The sequence below is a fragment of the Stegostoma tigrinum genome, chromosome 3, assembly GCF_030684315.1.
Source record: "Stegostoma tigrinum isolate sSteTig4 chromosome 3, sSteTig4.hap1, whole genome shotgun sequence".
NCBI classification, from domain to species: domain Eukaryota; kingdom Metazoa; phylum Chordata; class Chondrichthyes; order Orectolobiformes; family Stegostomatidae; genus Stegostoma; species Stegostoma tigrinum.
The window spans coordinates 98,237,164-98,253,701 of record NC_081356.1 but is presented as its reverse complement, the minus strand read 5'-3'; the positions used below and the strand labels follow the sequence as shown (position 1 = coordinate 98,253,701).

The 16,538-nt window shown below is 39.5% G+C and overlaps 1 protein-coding gene across 2 annotated transcripts in view; it reads left to right on the top strand.

The window, feature by feature from the left end:
* xrcc4 (X-ray repair complementing defective repair in Chinese hamster cells 4) overlaps positions 1–16,538 on the top strand; it is a 340,565-nt gene that overhangs the window by 141,703 nt on the left and 182,324 nt on the right. For both annotated transcript variants that reach the window (XM_048528164.2, XM_048528163.2), the window contains 2 exons: positions 8,036–8,188; positions 9,756–9,883. In XM_048528164.2, coding sequence (XP_048384121.2) covers positions 8,036–8,188; positions 9,756–9,883 — 281 coding nt within the window. The remainder of the gene's footprint in view (positions 1–8,035; positions 8,189–9,755; positions 9,884–16,538) is intronic.

Here is a 16,538-nt window from a genome sequence, read left to right as displayed (position 1 = left end):
CTTCTGTATTTTAACTCGTTATTGTTAGATATCTGTACTACTACATGATGTCATCAGTGAACTCGTAAATGGTGTTCATTCAGAATTTGGCAGCACAATCAGGGATGCACAGGGTGTACAGCAAGGGTCTGAGGACGCATCCTTGGGAGGGGCTCCAGTGTTGAGTGTTATTGTGGAGAAAGTGCAGTTATCCATCCTCACTGATTATGGTCTGTGGGTCAGAAAGCTGAGGATCCAGTTGCAGAGGGTGGAGCCAAGACCATGGTCTCAGAGTTTTGAGATCAGTCTGGAGGGGTAAAGGTGTTAAAGGCAGAGTTGTAGTCAGTGATCAGGAGTCTGACATAGGTGTCTTGTTGTCCAGAAGTTCCAGGGATGCGTGTAGGGCTGAGGATATGGCATCTCCCTGTGGACCTGTTACATCGATAGGCAAATTGTAGGGGATTGAGGCGGGTTGGGGGACTGAAGTTGATGTGGGCCATGACCATCGAAGCACTTCATGATTATTGAGGTCAGAACTATTGGGCAGTAGTCATGAAGGCACATTGCATGTGCTTTCTTAGGTATAGGGATGATGGTGGTCTTATTGAAGCAATTGGGGACTTTGGCTTGTTGTAGGGGAAGTTGAAGATGTCAGTGAATACCTCTGCCAGTTGGTCCACACAGACTCTGAGGGTTTGGCCGGGCACACCATCTGGGCCCATCACTTTCCTTGGGTTAACTTCTAGGAAGACCGGCCTGATGTCTGTAGCAGTGACAGTGGGCTCAGGTGTATCCAGGGCTGTTAGGGTACATGCCACTGCACTGTTGGCGTTCTGCTCAAACCGAGCATAGAAAACATTGACCATGTCAGGGAGGGATGTGTCTTTGTCCACTGTCTTGCTCTGCTTCATTTTATAGCCTGTAATTTTGTTTAGAGAGGATGCCCAGAGGAGGTTTACACAAGTGAACCCAGGAATGAAGGACTTGACATGTGAAGAGTGGTTGTGGACTCTGAGTCTGTACTCAATGGAATTTAGAAGGATGAGAATGGATTTTATTGAAACTTGGAGAATAATGAGAGACCCGGATAGATTGGATGTGGAAAAATGTTTCCACTAGTAGCAGAGAATAGGATCCGAGGGTGCAGCCTTAGAATGAAGTGACGGCCCTTTAGACCTGAGATAAGAAGAAATTTCTGTAACCAGAGGGTGCTAAACTGTGGAATGCATTGCTGCAGAAGGCTATAGAGGCCATGTTGTTCAGTCTATTTAAGACTGAGATGGATAGGCTCTTTATTATTAAGGGCATCCAAGGTTTCAGCGAGAAGGCAAGAGAATGGGGTTGAGAAACATATCGGTCATTACCAAAAGGTGGAGCAAAGTCAGTGGGCCGAATGGCTAATTCTGCTCCTATACCTTAAGCTCGTATAGTCTGAGTGAAGCTTCTACCTATAATTTTCTTCAAATTATACTAAATAATAATGAATTTGGAATGCAATTGAATTTTCAAACTTCACAAAGTTTGTGATAAATTTAGCAATATAATGTTGGATATAGTTAGTAAGTCAAGAAGTGTCTGTTTCGCCCTTGCTACTTTCTTCTTACCTGCTACGTCTTTCCAGCAGTTTCTAGCTCGTTTCCGAATTCCAACACATAATGCTTAGCTTATGTAATAGCTTTGGCAATGTGGTAGAATACACTGCTTTATAATTTGTATAGAAAAAATTTTTCTGAATACTTCTGGTTTGCTCCGTTATAATCCTCTTCAAATTGCACCACAGTAATACTGTCACAGTAATAATAGTGGCATCTCTGCCTTTCACACAGCTGTGAGAAAACTTTTCCTCAATAAAATGAGAATTTCCTGCTTCAATCTGTAAAACATGCTGGACTCATCGTCTATATCATGAAAAACAGACAACTACGAACGTGAAAAATATCACAACAGACCTAAACCTTTGGATGCTGTAATAAATATTTCTGTCATGCAAAATTTTGTTTTTGTCTGTGATACTAGTCAGATCAAAAAACTCTTTGGAGACTTTTCTTTGTTCCGTAAAATCAAATTAGATAAGGGAAAAGCATGACAGATTTTCAAAATCTGGAAACAGAAGGAGATGTTTGGAAAACTCGTAAGATCAGACAGCATCTGCAGAGAGGAATAATGAATGTTTCAGATTGACTTTTATCAGAACTGAGAAAAGTTACAAATGTAATAGATTTTAAGCAAGCTGGAGTGGAAAGGAAAACAAAAGAGAAGGTCTGTAATATGTGAATGGCACTTGGAGTGAAATGACGAGTGAGTGTTAGGCCAAATGGCATAGTTTCAGGACCAAAAATAAAACCCATCCTTGAATTTTGAAAATGAGGTGTATTTTCCGTACAAGAAATTAAATGCATGCTAATCGCTTATTAGGTATAAAATCCATGATAACAGATTACTTAATAAGATTCACTTGTAATCTTCTATCTGTAACATACAAAAAAATACTTGCTGCATTTGCAAATTGCAAAAGAGCAGCTTATGAATGACTGAGACAAGGGTATGTTGTTGGTTTCCATCAATCAAAGATCTGTGATAACATTGCTGGTTTGGAATTACATTTTTATTACAAATGGTTTATTTTGAAAATTTGTCTTTTGACAGAGGTATAAAATCTGCAAACTGTTTGCATGTGGCTGCTTTTCAAAGAATATCAAAACCATGTCTACTTTAACTGTAATATTTTTAATGCCCTTAGATAAACGTTAAACAAAAAGAATGACCTTGAATATCTGAAGTAAATCTAAAGCCACATTATGGAGTGATATAATGTAGAATAATTAGAAGAAACAGCTGGAGTCCAACAGTCATTTGAACCAATACTGCTCAGGAAGACTTTGATAGTAATTAACAGACTGTTCTTATTGTTCCATGAATTATCAAAGATTTTTTAAAATAATTCAAATCATATTTTAATTCCACCAGTTTTGGCTTAATCTGGTTATTAATGACTGATTTAGTGTGGGAATGTTTTAGTAACATATTTTCATTCAGTTAAAAGTAAACATCTTTGGGTTGTAGGTTTTGGGTCAAAGTTAGGCCATTCGCAACGCAGGCCTTAATTTTATTACATCCAGTTTAACTGCGAGCATAATGAATTGTGCATTAGTTGTACATTACCAAGCATTATTAATCCTATTTTCAGGAGAAAATCAGCTTTAAAAGACATTTTGAAACAAATGTGATCATAATTTTTTTCAAAGGAAAGGATGTTGTAATTTCGTTAATCAATATCAAATGTTCAAATTAATCACAAAATCACTCTGATTTTAGTTGTTATTACAGTAAAGTTAGAAACAGTTTAGCTTTCAGTACTATTGATGAGTTAATTGTATACAGGTCACTCAAAGAACCTCAATTACAACAGCACTGCTTTGAATTGTTTTAGTTGTTTTCTTATTTCTTTATTTTGCCTTTTCTGAAATGTTCCTGCAATTTTGCATTCTACCTCAAGAAAATGGTTGATTAATTATTTTCTGACCTCTGACAATTGATATATGCCTGTTAAGTAGGAATTGAGATATGGAGAGTGGGTAGGAAAATGGAGCTGAAATACGTTATGATCCCTGACCAATAACCAACTATATGTTATGATCTCAGATATGATTACTAAATGGTGTTAAGATCTCATTAAGCATCAATAGCCTTTATTTTTAATACAGACAAAAGGTTAGATCCAGAGGACTGACTGAGGGAGTAAAGACATGCAGTTCCATACTTTTGAACAAATAACAATACTTTACTATACAAATAACACCACAGTAGGCCCACAGCAATACAGTCCCCCAGCCTATTTTTATCCCTTGCAATTTGCCCACCAACATTACAGGTTCACAGCAAACACCATTTGCCTAGCTCTGCACCCATTCCTGGAATATCTGGACAGCAAGGACATCTATGTTAGACTCCTGATTATCGACTACTCCACGTTCAACGCCGTTCTCCAGGCTGATCTCAACACTCCGAGACCTAGAACCTGGCTCTGCCCTCTGTACCTGGATCCTCAGCTTTCTGACCCACAGGCTGCAATCAGTGAAGATTGACAATTGCACCTCCTCCACGATGAACCTCAACACTGGAGCCCTCCATGGATGTGTTCTCAGCCCTCTTCTGTACTCCCTATGTATCCTAACTGTGTTGCCAAATTCCGAATGAACACTATCTCCAAGTTTGTTGACGACCACCGCCCTGGTAGGTCGGATGTCAAACAACAATGAGTCAGGGACAGAAGGGACATGGAAAGCTTGGTAACGTGAAATGAGAACAACCTCTCTCTCTGTCAGCAAAACAAACTAACTGATCACTGAGCTAACAAGGTGTAGAGCTGGATGAACACAGCAGGCCAGGCAGCATCAGAGGAGCAGGAAAACTGAGGTTTCGGGTCTGGACTCTTCTTCAAAAAAATTCTACTGGTGCTGCCTGGCCTGCTGTGTTCATCCAGCTCTACACCTTGTTATCTCAGACTCCAGCATTGGCAGTCCCCACTATCTCTAACTGATCACTGACTTCAGAAAGGAAGGAGGAGAACACACCCTCATCGACATCAATGGTGCAGAGTTTGAGGGAATTGAGAGCATATTTTTCCTCGGAATGACGATAACTGACAATCTGTCCTGGACTTCTCAGGTAGATGTGATAGTAAAGGTACAGCAATGCCTCTTCTTCCGCAGGCGGCTCAGGAAATTTGACGTGTCCATAAAGACCCTCACCAACTTGTACGGATGCACCATTGAAAGCATACTGTCCAGATGTGTAACGGCCTGGTATTGCACCTGCTCTGCCCAGGACTGTAAGAAACTTCAGAAGGTGGTGTGCAAAGCTCAGACCATCACATAAGTTAACCTTCTATCCATGGACTCCATTTACACCCCTTGTTGCCACAGAAAGGCAGCCTACATCCTCAAAGACCCATTCCACCCCGTTAATGGGCTCTTACAACTTCATCCATCGGGCAGAAGATACAGAAGCTTGAACACACGCACCAACAGGTTCAAGAACAGCTTCATCCCAGCCATTATTAGACCGATGAATGGATACTCTAACTTCAAATAATATTGATCTTGTTAATGTGGATCATGCCTAGCACATGTCTTGTGTGGTGTAACCTACATGCCTTACTCTGTCCAAGCTTTTTCAGCCTGTGGTCTGTCTGTTCTTGCTTACTATATCCTGCCTGTACTGCTCACAAGCAAAGCTTTTCACTGTAGTTAGGTACAGGTGACAATAAATCAATCAGTAATACAATCTAGAGTACATGAACAGCTTATTTCTAATAACCAGAATTAGCATGTAAACCTGGATAGTATTCGGTGACCTGACATCCTTTGTTGCACATCAAAAAGCAAATGCAATCAAAACCGATGCCATGTGATTCTCAGCAGTTGTTCTCCCAGATGTTAATGGTACAATGGATCATCAAATTTCATTAAAGCTTCACAAGGAATCACAATACTTCACTTCTGATTGGCCTGGGAACGCTCCCACAAAAGCCAGTCGTCATGTACTGCCTCAACCTGTGGTTCTGCTCCTGTTTTGATCAAGCATATCCCATTCCTAGTGTACAAAGTGCACTCCAGTGCTTGCTACCAGACACGATATGCAGCTTTGTGCCAATAGCTAAATTCACCAAGCTAGAAATGTCCCTGGGTTTTGCCTGAGTTCTAGTATTGGTCAGTTGTAAAAGCAAATATTGCTTGTGGCTTTTCAATCCCCACTGTCTCAACTGCATTGTTAATGGCCTCGGGATTCTTTCGAGCCCCTTGCAGCTTCCCTCAACACAGAATTAGTGACTTTTACGCTTTTTGTCGCTCCCCAGGATTATTTCAGAGTTCTGATTCCAACTCTTAGCTGCTTAGTAATTTCATGAATTTATTGCCTTTGGTGCTTTCAATGCAGGACAGTTTTTAAAAAAAAACAACACTCCTAACATGCAATCTGCCCCATCTCTCTCTCTCTTGCTCGCGCACACATACTCTCTCTCTCGCTCTCATGGTCCCTCTCTCAATCCAAATATCTATGATCCTGGATCTATTTTTTAGTGACCCCAGAAGTAACCTGACTGACCTGACTAAAGTCTTGGAAAAAACCTGATCCTTGTGGCAGAGCAGGATTGAATATTGCCACCTAACAGCTTTAGAACTTAGTGAGTTCTGAATGTTAGTTTTCAGAGAAACTTTGGCTTCTCTACCACAGCAATTACATTTTATGGCTCAGCAATAATCATGTTGAACAGTGGAGCACATATAGTTGACTGCTCCTCCTATTGCTTGTGGCCTCGTGTATGTGCCTGTGCATAAGAGTAAGCTAGAGTGAAACCAAAACAATGCAGATGCTGGAAATGTGAACTATGAACTGAAATACTAGAAATACTCAGCAAGTCTAGCTGCACCTATAAGTAGGGAAACAGTTTCAGGAAGTCTTTGCAGATGGTGACTGGAATTCAGTTGCACATATCCTGCCCCATTTCTGATGGATGCTGTTGTTGCTGGTAGGAAAAAGGAGGGCATGATGAGATTCATACAGAAGAGAACACTGAACTCATCAAGGCCATTTGAACTTGGTGTTGAGTTCACATAGACTCCATTGTGGCTGTTGTTCAAGTGCTTTGGCCTGCAGTGTGGGAGTCTAAGATTCATAGACTAGATACAAGTGCTGGTGAAGTAATAAAGCCCATTTAAATGTCATGATCTGAATTTTGTAAAATAAGCCAATCTTTAAAATAAAGAAAAGAAACTGGCTGTGTCTTTTAAAAAAAAAAGTCTCCTGTTTGCTTTGATTGACCGGGCAGCTGGGTATTTCATGTGGCATTGGCATTTTGTTGAAGGCATGATTGTCATCATGCAACCTTGGCTCAGTTTCAAAACTTAACAATTATCTCAGTAGGAGTACTGAATTCACAGCTATGTTCAAAGATTATTAAAAGGCTAGTGGCTTTTTTCATGGGGTATGATTAGTAGTTGTTCTTATAAGATATTGACTACTTGAGATTTAAAAAGTTAAAATTGGGCTTAGTGAATGGGAGATTTTTCTCTATCTAGTATGTAGACTAAGGACCTTCTTAGATTTTTATAAGTTTTTTTTTTCAACTTCACACTGACGTTAAGGCTTGTCCATAGATACTGGACGAGATGATATGGGGTCATGAGACGCCATGGGGAATATGGAGTCCATGGTGTGGGTATGAGTTTGCATTGAGTTGGAGTAGATGGTGTGAGGAGCCATGGAATTTGCATGAGGGAATGAGTTGTCATTCAATATCATGAAAGATGTGAGGGGCCATGGTGGTATGACAGAGCATCACCGGCATTGACTTACTATGCAGTGTATAATGGGGGACAGGTAGAGGTATGAGATAACAAGGTGTATAGCTGGATGAACACAGCAGGCCAAGCAGCATCATAGGAACAGGAGAGCTGACGTTTCAGGCCTAGACCCTTCTTCAGAAATGTATGAGTTGGCATTGAATTGACATGGATGCCTACAAGTTTTTCTGAATTGCTTTATATTACAGGTAAGACAAAGTCCACCTCTGCACATTTCCAGCCCTTTGTTTCTTATGCTAAACTCTAATCAACAGCTGCTTGCCTCGATTGTCTCATTTGTGAAAATATAATCCTTGCAGCCTGATTAGAGTCAACGCAGATAGCTTTGCCATTGTTCATCGGTGGAACATTTTGCACCTTCTTTCCATTAAATCAATGTGGGGTCCCCTTTATCCTTCGCAACCAGGCCACCCAACCTTGCTGTCGGGGAGGTCGTATGAATTCCTTGAATTTAATTTACTGATGTCCTAAAATGTAAGAATCATGCCGCGTTTATATTTGCGACTGTAATGACTGACTGCATTTCAGAACGTGAACACACATTGATGGTAATGTAAAGATGAATAATTTTAAAACCATTATGTGCAGGCTTCCTGACAAGAAAAACTTGTATTTTAAAAACAAAGATGTTCCCTGAAGTATTATTTATTTTTCAATTTTTTAACATATTTCTTGTTATGTGTTCACTTTAGATTGGAGAAATATGTAAAGGCTAAAGAAGAGCTAGAGCAAGACCTCTATTCACGTTTCATCCTGGTGCTAAATGAGAAAAAGGCCAAAATTCGAAGTTTACAGGAAAAATTAAAGTGCATTGATGAGCAAGTGAAATTCAGCAGCCAGAGCAGGTATTTGTTAGCACTTGAGGTACGCTATAATTGAATGCATTTTGCATATTTAGTGGAGTAACACAGTTGCATAGCAGTACAGACTTCTATTTAATTGTAAATTATTTCCAGAAAAACAGCACACCTAATAAAGAGATGGTGGGGACCGCGGCTGCTGGAGAATCTGAGATAACGAGGTGTGGAGCTGGATGAACACAGCAGGCCAAGCAGCATCTCAGGAGCAGGAAAGCTGACGTTTCGGGTCTAGACGAAGGGTCTAAACCTGAAACGTCAGCTTTTCTGCTCCTCTGATGCTGCTTGGCCTGCTGTGTTCATCCAGCTCTACACCTTGTTGCACCCAATAAAAATATATTTAGTTGTCTTTTTTCATTACTGTAATAGCGTGATTGCAGTATGGTAACCTTGAATGATTCATGACAGTCTTTGTAAATAAGTTGATTCTCTTCAACAATAACATGTTGTTTAATTATAGGTATAAAGCTAATTGACAGCTATAAGGGGAATAAATTGTAAATAATTAAATATGATTATTTTAGGAAATATGTTTTCATTAAGGGACATTGCAGGATATTATGATTTTTAATATATTATTTGTATTTTTTTGTTAAAAATGTTTGATCACTGCGATCCAGTATAAAGTACATTTAAATCTCTTGTTACACCTGGTCCTTTAACTTTTCTGTCTTAAAGTAACTTCCAGTTCACTTCAATCACCTAGTTGGGGTTTAGGGCAGTAATGTATCTTGAAAGAGCAGGATGTACTGCATCGGGACCTGGGTGATGTTTTACCAGCAGTGACCATTGTGGAAGCTGCCACTGGAACAGCATTGAGTCGAGGGTGACATCCTGCCTCCCAAAACTGCTAACCTGATCAGAGGACCAGTAGTATGGGTAATGCTGCTGATCGAGGTGGCCACCTCGATACATTACAGAGAGAAGTCGAGGGTATCTCCACATTGAGGTATTCTTGATCGCAAAGTCAGTTTCTTTTTAATTGAGCTTGGGACAATTGTATAAATCCTGCACGGTGCACCCTCCTGTAGCGGCATCATAGCCACTTACCTAGGCAATGCTTTCTGGGGACCCTGTCATGATTGACATAGAGCAAACATAAAGGAAGGCATCCATACCCCTCATGAAACTTGCTGGGAGATGGCCAGTGTTTACTGACAGTATTACCCAGCAGGAAGAAGACACTTGGGTCTCTTCCTGATATCTTTGACTGCCACTTTCTGAGGTTTCATTACGGTGGATGTTTCCAACGTTAAGTTATTACACATTCTGCCCTCGGATTAGGACTCAGATCAGGAATAGCACTTTTTGTATACATTGGTCTGGTTTCTTCTAGCAAGTTAAAATTACTAAATGTAGGCAAAGAAAAACAGAATAGCATGGTATTTTCCACTGAGCTTGATGGCTCAAAAAGGCTTTGGTCTACCATAGCTTTAGGCTTTATTATACATTGGTAATGAGGTTCAACAAAGCACTTCCATTCGGGCATGACAACTTTCGAGAGCAACAATGAAGATTGTTAGTCAACGCATTATTTGTGTGATTTTTGTTTTAGGAGTGTTGCTGCTAATAGTCAAGAAGCGTCAGTACCTGAGAAAATTTTTGATGGTAGCACTATTGAAGAATACGAAGCCCATACTTCTGAAAATAGAATCTGGTCTCAACCTTCCACGTCAGCAAATGGTAAGGAAATGGTAGAGGGGAAGACAGTTTGTGAGTAAGAATGGACTATAATGAGATGAATTGGGTTTAAAATAATAATTTGCTTGTGAATATAATTTCACCGCAAACATTTTTAATGTAAATGTTAAGTGTGTAATCAGTGTTAAATTTAGTCAATTAGAACAGAGGGGAGATTCTGGAAAATAACCCAATAATCATTTTCTGATGTACCTTTATTTGGGTAGACTTACTTCATTAAATTCTTGCATTATTTTCTGCAGACTCTCTTCATTCGATGTAGCTGTGATTTTTTTATTCTTTGGAAAAGCCATTCCCAGAAAATTGGTGCAATTTGAAAACTGCTGCTTTAATATTATTTTTTTTTCAAGGGCATGTGTATGAAAAGCTCTATTTTTAATTTATACCAAATTCAAACTCTTCTAATAGTATCAGAGATAATGGGAACTGCAGACGCTGGAGAATTCCAAGATAATAAAATGTGAAGCTGGATGAACACAGCAGGCCAAGCAGCTCTCTGATGAAGGGTCTAGGCCCGAAACGTCAGCTTTTGTGCTCCTGAGATGCTGCTTGGCCTGCTGTGTTCATCCAGCCTCACATTTTATTATCTTCAAACTCTTCTAATGATGGTTTTAGAATTAATAACCATTCATAAATTTAAGATGCATAATTTTAAACCTAAGCAAATGTGTGAATAATTATTCGATTACTGACATGAATAGTTTTGGAACATTGTCTGTAAAGACCCTAAAAACAATAGTGTAAAGCTGAACAGTATTGATAAATATCAAGACATCCCAGAAACTATCAGTGACTGACTGAAAGAGAAACAGTACAGAAAATGTCAGTGTGATTATGATCTCAACAGAAACACACAACCTTTTCTCCTAACTACGTTTCTGAATTTTATCAACTTCATTTACTAAAAGAATGAAACTTCCAAGATTAAAATAGCTTTTACAATTTAAAACTCAACAAAGTAAGTGCTAAATATGATCTATCCTATATCCTAACATCCAAAATTAATGAAAGTTAAACATCAATTTATGGTCAGAGTATAAACTATGATTTGCACCTTTAATGGCAGATAGTGCTCAGACAGCTCTAACAAATTGGTTCATCAGTCCACTCAGATTTTAGTGATCATACTCAGTTGCAAACTCCGTTTTACGCTTGAAGGATTTCTGCTCCTCTTCTCCTTGAAGCTCGTCTCACCTCCAGGTGACAGCAGGTCATAACCTACCCAGGTACTATGAACAAGATCTGCACGGTAGATTGCACATACTTTTGAAGAACTTGCTCACCTTAGTCTGGATTGGGTGGATTTATCAATGTTACCTTGGAGTAACAGATACTGTTGCTGCAAAATGTTCTGTCTTTCTGGATTTGGACTCTGCGTTCTTCAGTCTTCTTCAGTCTGCTTGTACTACGTCTTTGGATTCATCAGCTGGACCTGTTGAGCTTGGACTGATCAGTGTCCTTTTACGTAATTTAAACAGGTCAGTTTGTCAGAGGCTTTAAGTTTATTTTTCTTTCTTTGTAAACTGAAAGAATCAGTTTCCTTTCTTTGTTTACTTGTTCTGTTTCCCTTTCAGTTTAGCTTTCTGTTTATTTTCTGTGTTAGTTAGGGTTAGTTGCCTTTAAAATTATTTTCCCTCAATACAAAGCAACAGCTGAGCATTTTAGTAGTTGAACAACCACAGAATAAAATCTGACTTGCTGATAGCAATTTACTCTCTGTGGGTTCACTGAAATCTCCTATTACTGCAGTTTGAAAAGCTGTAATTTATATAAATCTGTGCACGGAATGATGTAGGTCACACAATACAGGAATGGATTATTCAATAAAGTAAGTCCATGCATTATTTATGCTTCACTTGTGCCTCCAAGCATTATTTTTTTCATTTAAGTCTATGATTATAATCACCTATTCCTTTCTCCTTCAATTTCTTGTCCAGCTTCTCCTTAAATGTATCAAAATTATTAGTTTCATCCACTCCCCATGATAACAAGTTTCACATTCACATAACTCTTTAGTCAAACAAGTATCTTCTCCATTGAATTTTAGCAACTACCTTACCTTGATGGCCTCTGGACCTCCTCTTGCCCGCAAGAGGAAACACACACTCTATCTTCACTCATTCAAATTTTACATAACTTTAAAGACTTCTATTAAGTCACCCCAATTTTTTAAAGGGAAAATGAATCCAACTGGACAATTGTTTATTGAAACAGATTCACATATGTTCCTGGATTCAATCTTGTAAATTTTTTCTGCACCCTCTCAATTCCCTCAATATATTCTTTTTGTAATATGGCATCCAGAACTGCATGCAACACACTATGTGTGGTCTAACTAAGGTTCAGTACAAGTTTAGAATGACTTCCTAATTTTCAGCTTTGCCTTTCTAGCGCTTGGTTTGAACTTGTAATGATTGGTGTATTTCAAGATTCATGTGTTTTTCGACCTCATGTAGACTTACCCTCCAAGTAATAATAAACCTCACTATTCATCCTAAGAAAATAAACTGTCACACATTTATTAATACAAAACTCCAATGGCAATTGTTTGCTCATTTTTGAAGTTTATTGATATCCTTCTGTAACTTGCTGCCATTCTCTTCAGTATTGATTGTCCTTTCTATTTTGGTACTGTTCACAAATTTAGAAGTTGTTACTGAATCCAAATTTCAAATCATTTAATGCTCATTGTGAACAGCTGTGGTCCTGCTAATGATTCCACCGTCGCACATTGTCCTATCATTTTGAATAACTACCTGTTACTAGTGCTTTCTAGTTCTGATTCGAAGTAAACTAGGAATCCATTATGCCACTTGTCCCACCTTCTGTACCCTTATTTATTAATCTATTAGGAAATATGTTATTGTAGGCTCTATCAAAATCCTGATAAATTATATCCACTGCATTTCTGTTTTCTACTTTTTCTTGTTATCTCCTCAAATTTTATGTTAAGTTTTCAAACAAATTTTTTCCTTCTGGCATCGATGCTGATTATTCATTGTTATATTTCTCATTTCTAGATATGCTTCAATGTCCTGTATTAGGTGGGATTGCAGGGTCTTTCTAATGTCAGCATTACTGATGTGCAATTCCCTGGATTTGTTATGTCCTCCATCTTGAATATAGCCATCCACCAGTTCACTGGTTCTGAACCCTTTTTTCTCGAAAATGATTAAATATATGTCATAATGCCTTTTATCTTTTACCTGAATTCTTATCAAATACTTGGATGAAATCTGTTGTTTTATGTCATTAAGTGGTTATGACCAGAATCTGTTCATATCTTTGGACAAGATATGACATGAAACGTTGTGTGATAACGCTTTGATGTGTGTTAGTTGATCAAACAAGTCATATTAGGAACTGGCGATGGTATATGCCATTAACTTTCAATTTTAAGAATTGATGGCGTAGTTTATCTACCTTATGTGAATGATTGTCAGGTTGATGTTGATGGATAGAAGACTTTGTCCTCTTTGAGTTTGATTAGTGTATTTATTGCATATCTTTTTAATTTTAATTGCAGTTACCGGATGTGTCAACTCACTCATGATTCATTGTCATGTCATTGTGGAGTCATAGAGATGTGCAGCACTGAAACAGATCCTTCAGTCCAACTCATCATGCCGACTAGATATCCTAAATCAATCCAGCCCCATTTGCCAGCATTTGGCCCATGTCCCTCTAAACGCTCCCTATTCATATACGCATCCAGATGCCTTTTAAATGTTGCAATTGTACCAGCCACCACCACTTCCTCTGGCAGCTCATTTCACACACCCATCACCCTCTACCTGAAAAAGTTGGCCCTTAGGTCCCTTTTAAATCTTTCCCCTTGCACCTTAAACCTATGCCCTCTCGTTTGGACAACCCTCTGGAAAAGACCTTGACTATTCACCCTATCCATGCCCCTCATGATTTTTTGAACTACTATGAGGTCACCCCTCAGTCTCTATGCTCCAGCATATTCAGTCTCTCCCTATAGCTCAAAGTCTCCAACACTGGCAACATACTTGTATATCTTTTTTGACCCCTTTCGCGTTTCTTTCCTGATTACTTGTTATATTAGCATACTGACCTGTGATTCATGGATGAGGGCACCCAATCTCTCTGCCTATCAGTGTTCTACAATCTCTCACCATTTTAGATGACGTTTCTTTTTTATTCTTTCTGCCAAAATGGACAATTTTGCACTTTTTCCCCTTTTTCCATTAGCCAGATCTTTGCCCATTCACCTAACCTATCAGTACCCTTTCATAGGCTCCTTATGATGTAATCACAACTCACTTTCCTATCTATATTTATTTCATCAGCAAATTTAACTACCACAGCTCATTACCTTCATCCAGATCATTCATACAAATTGTAAAGAGCTGAAACCCTTCTACTGACCCCTGTGGCATGCGACTAGTGACATCCTGACAGCCATAAAAGACCCACTTATTCCACTGACTTATCCTTGGTTCTCGGTTATGAGTGTACAGACACTATGTTGATTACCGTAATTCAAGAATGTGGCTCACCATCTTCTCAAGTGTAATTATAGAGAACTAACAAAAGCTGAACTTAATAGCAACGCTCACATCCTATGAAGTATTTTTTTAAAAAAGACAAGTTTTGTCTCTATTTAAACAGAAAAATCAGCATTTCCTTTTGTTTAAATGTACTTAGCCAATCATGTTGAACATGTGACCTTGTGTGTGGATGATGGTAGCAAAGTTGATGTTGTCTACATGGACTCCACTAAGGCTTTTCACCAGCATCACATGGAGACATGTCATGAAAGTAAAAGCCCTTGGCATCCTGGGCAATTTGGCTGTTTGGATTAGTGTCAGGAAGCACAGATTGAATGTTGACTTTGTGAAAAGAAAACCCATGCCCAGTGGCATACTACACTGCACTGTGCTGGTGCTGGTTGCCGTGCTGTTTGTGATGTGCATTAACGATTGCGATACGAATGTTGTAGGTTTTATCAGTAAGTTCACAAAAAATAGTGGTGTGGTAAATACTGAGGAAGAAGGCGGCACGGTGGTTCAGTGGTTAGCACTGCAGCCTCACAGCGCCAGGGACCCAGGTTCGATTCCCGTATCGGGCGACTGTCTGTGTGGAGTTTGCACATTCTCCCCATGTCTGCGTGGGTTTCCCCCAGGTGCTCTGGTTTCATCCCACGGTCCAAAGGTGTGCAGGTTAGGTGGATTGCCCATGCTAAATTGCCCGTAGTATTCAGGGTAGTGTGGGTTATGGGGGATGGGTCTGAGTGGGATGCTTCAAGGGGTGGTGTGGACTTGTTGGCCCGAAGGGCCTGTTTCCACACAGTAGGGAATCTAATCTAAAAAACTTTTGACTACAGGACAATATAACAAGCTTGTCAGGTGGGCAGAACAGTGGCCAGTGGAGTTTAATTCTGAAGTGTTAAGTAACACATTTTAAGCAAACAATTTCTCATGGAAGAGGAATAAAAAGAAAATGATAAATAAAAAGTAGAAGCAGGCTAGTGAGCATCTGTAAAGAGAAAAGGCAGACTGAGGACTTGTCAAGTCAGTATTCTTTTGGCTTGGCTTTGAGTGTCTACCAGAGGTAACAAGACTTGGAGAGACTTGGATGCTCCTTCATTTTTTTCCTTACAACATCTGCCGGGAAACTGACTAACCATTGTTGCTAAAACCTCACTGCTGTCAAGGGTATAAAAATTATATAAGCAGTGTTACTTCACTCTGACGAGGCAGAAAATTACTAATGTGTTGCAAATGGGTCCCTCTATTGGGGTGCTTGTTTTATTCAAAACTGCTGTCACCGTCACCTCCAAAAACTTCCTTTTTCAACCCATGTGTCTTTTTCAACAAACAAACCCATGATTCTCTCCATTTGAGTAGTAAGGGCGTGGAATGCCCTGCCTGCAACAGTAGTAGACTTGCCAACTTTAAGGGCATTTAAATGGTCATTGGATAAACATATGGATGATAATGGAATAGTGTAGGTTAGATGGGCTTCAGATTGGTTTCACAGGTCGTCGCAACACCAAGGGCTGAAGGGCCTGTACTGTGCTGTAATGTTCAATGTTCTAAACAAGGAAAGAGAATACTAAGGATCGGGGTACCAGACTGCACATGTACATAGATCTTTGATGGCATTAGGGCAGCTGGATAAGTTGGCTAAGAAGGCAAATTGGGAAATTGCTATTATTAGTCAAAGCATTAAATACAAAAGAAAAGAGGTTGCAATGGGGTGGTACGTAACATTAGGCCGCAGCTGACTTACTGTGTGCAGCTTTTGTAGCAATTTGAAAGTGTCATTTGTGATGGCAAATATCATTAGGTGATGTGATCGTGCAAAAAGAGAGAAAACACTGCGGCTGAATCCAGTCCTTTCTTGTTCTGTGCATTTATACATACGTTGGGTGGCATGGTGGCTCAGTGGTTAGCACTGCAGCCTCACAACGCCAGGGACCCAGGTTCAATTTCAGCCTTGGGTAACTGTCTGTTTGCACATTCTCCCTGTGTCTGTGTGGGTTTCCTCCAGGTGCTCCAGTTTCCTCCCACAGTCCAAAGATGTGCAGATTAGGTAGATCGGCCATGCTAAATTGTCTGTAGTGTTCAGGGGTGTGTGGGTTATAGGGGTATGGGTCTGGGTGGGATGC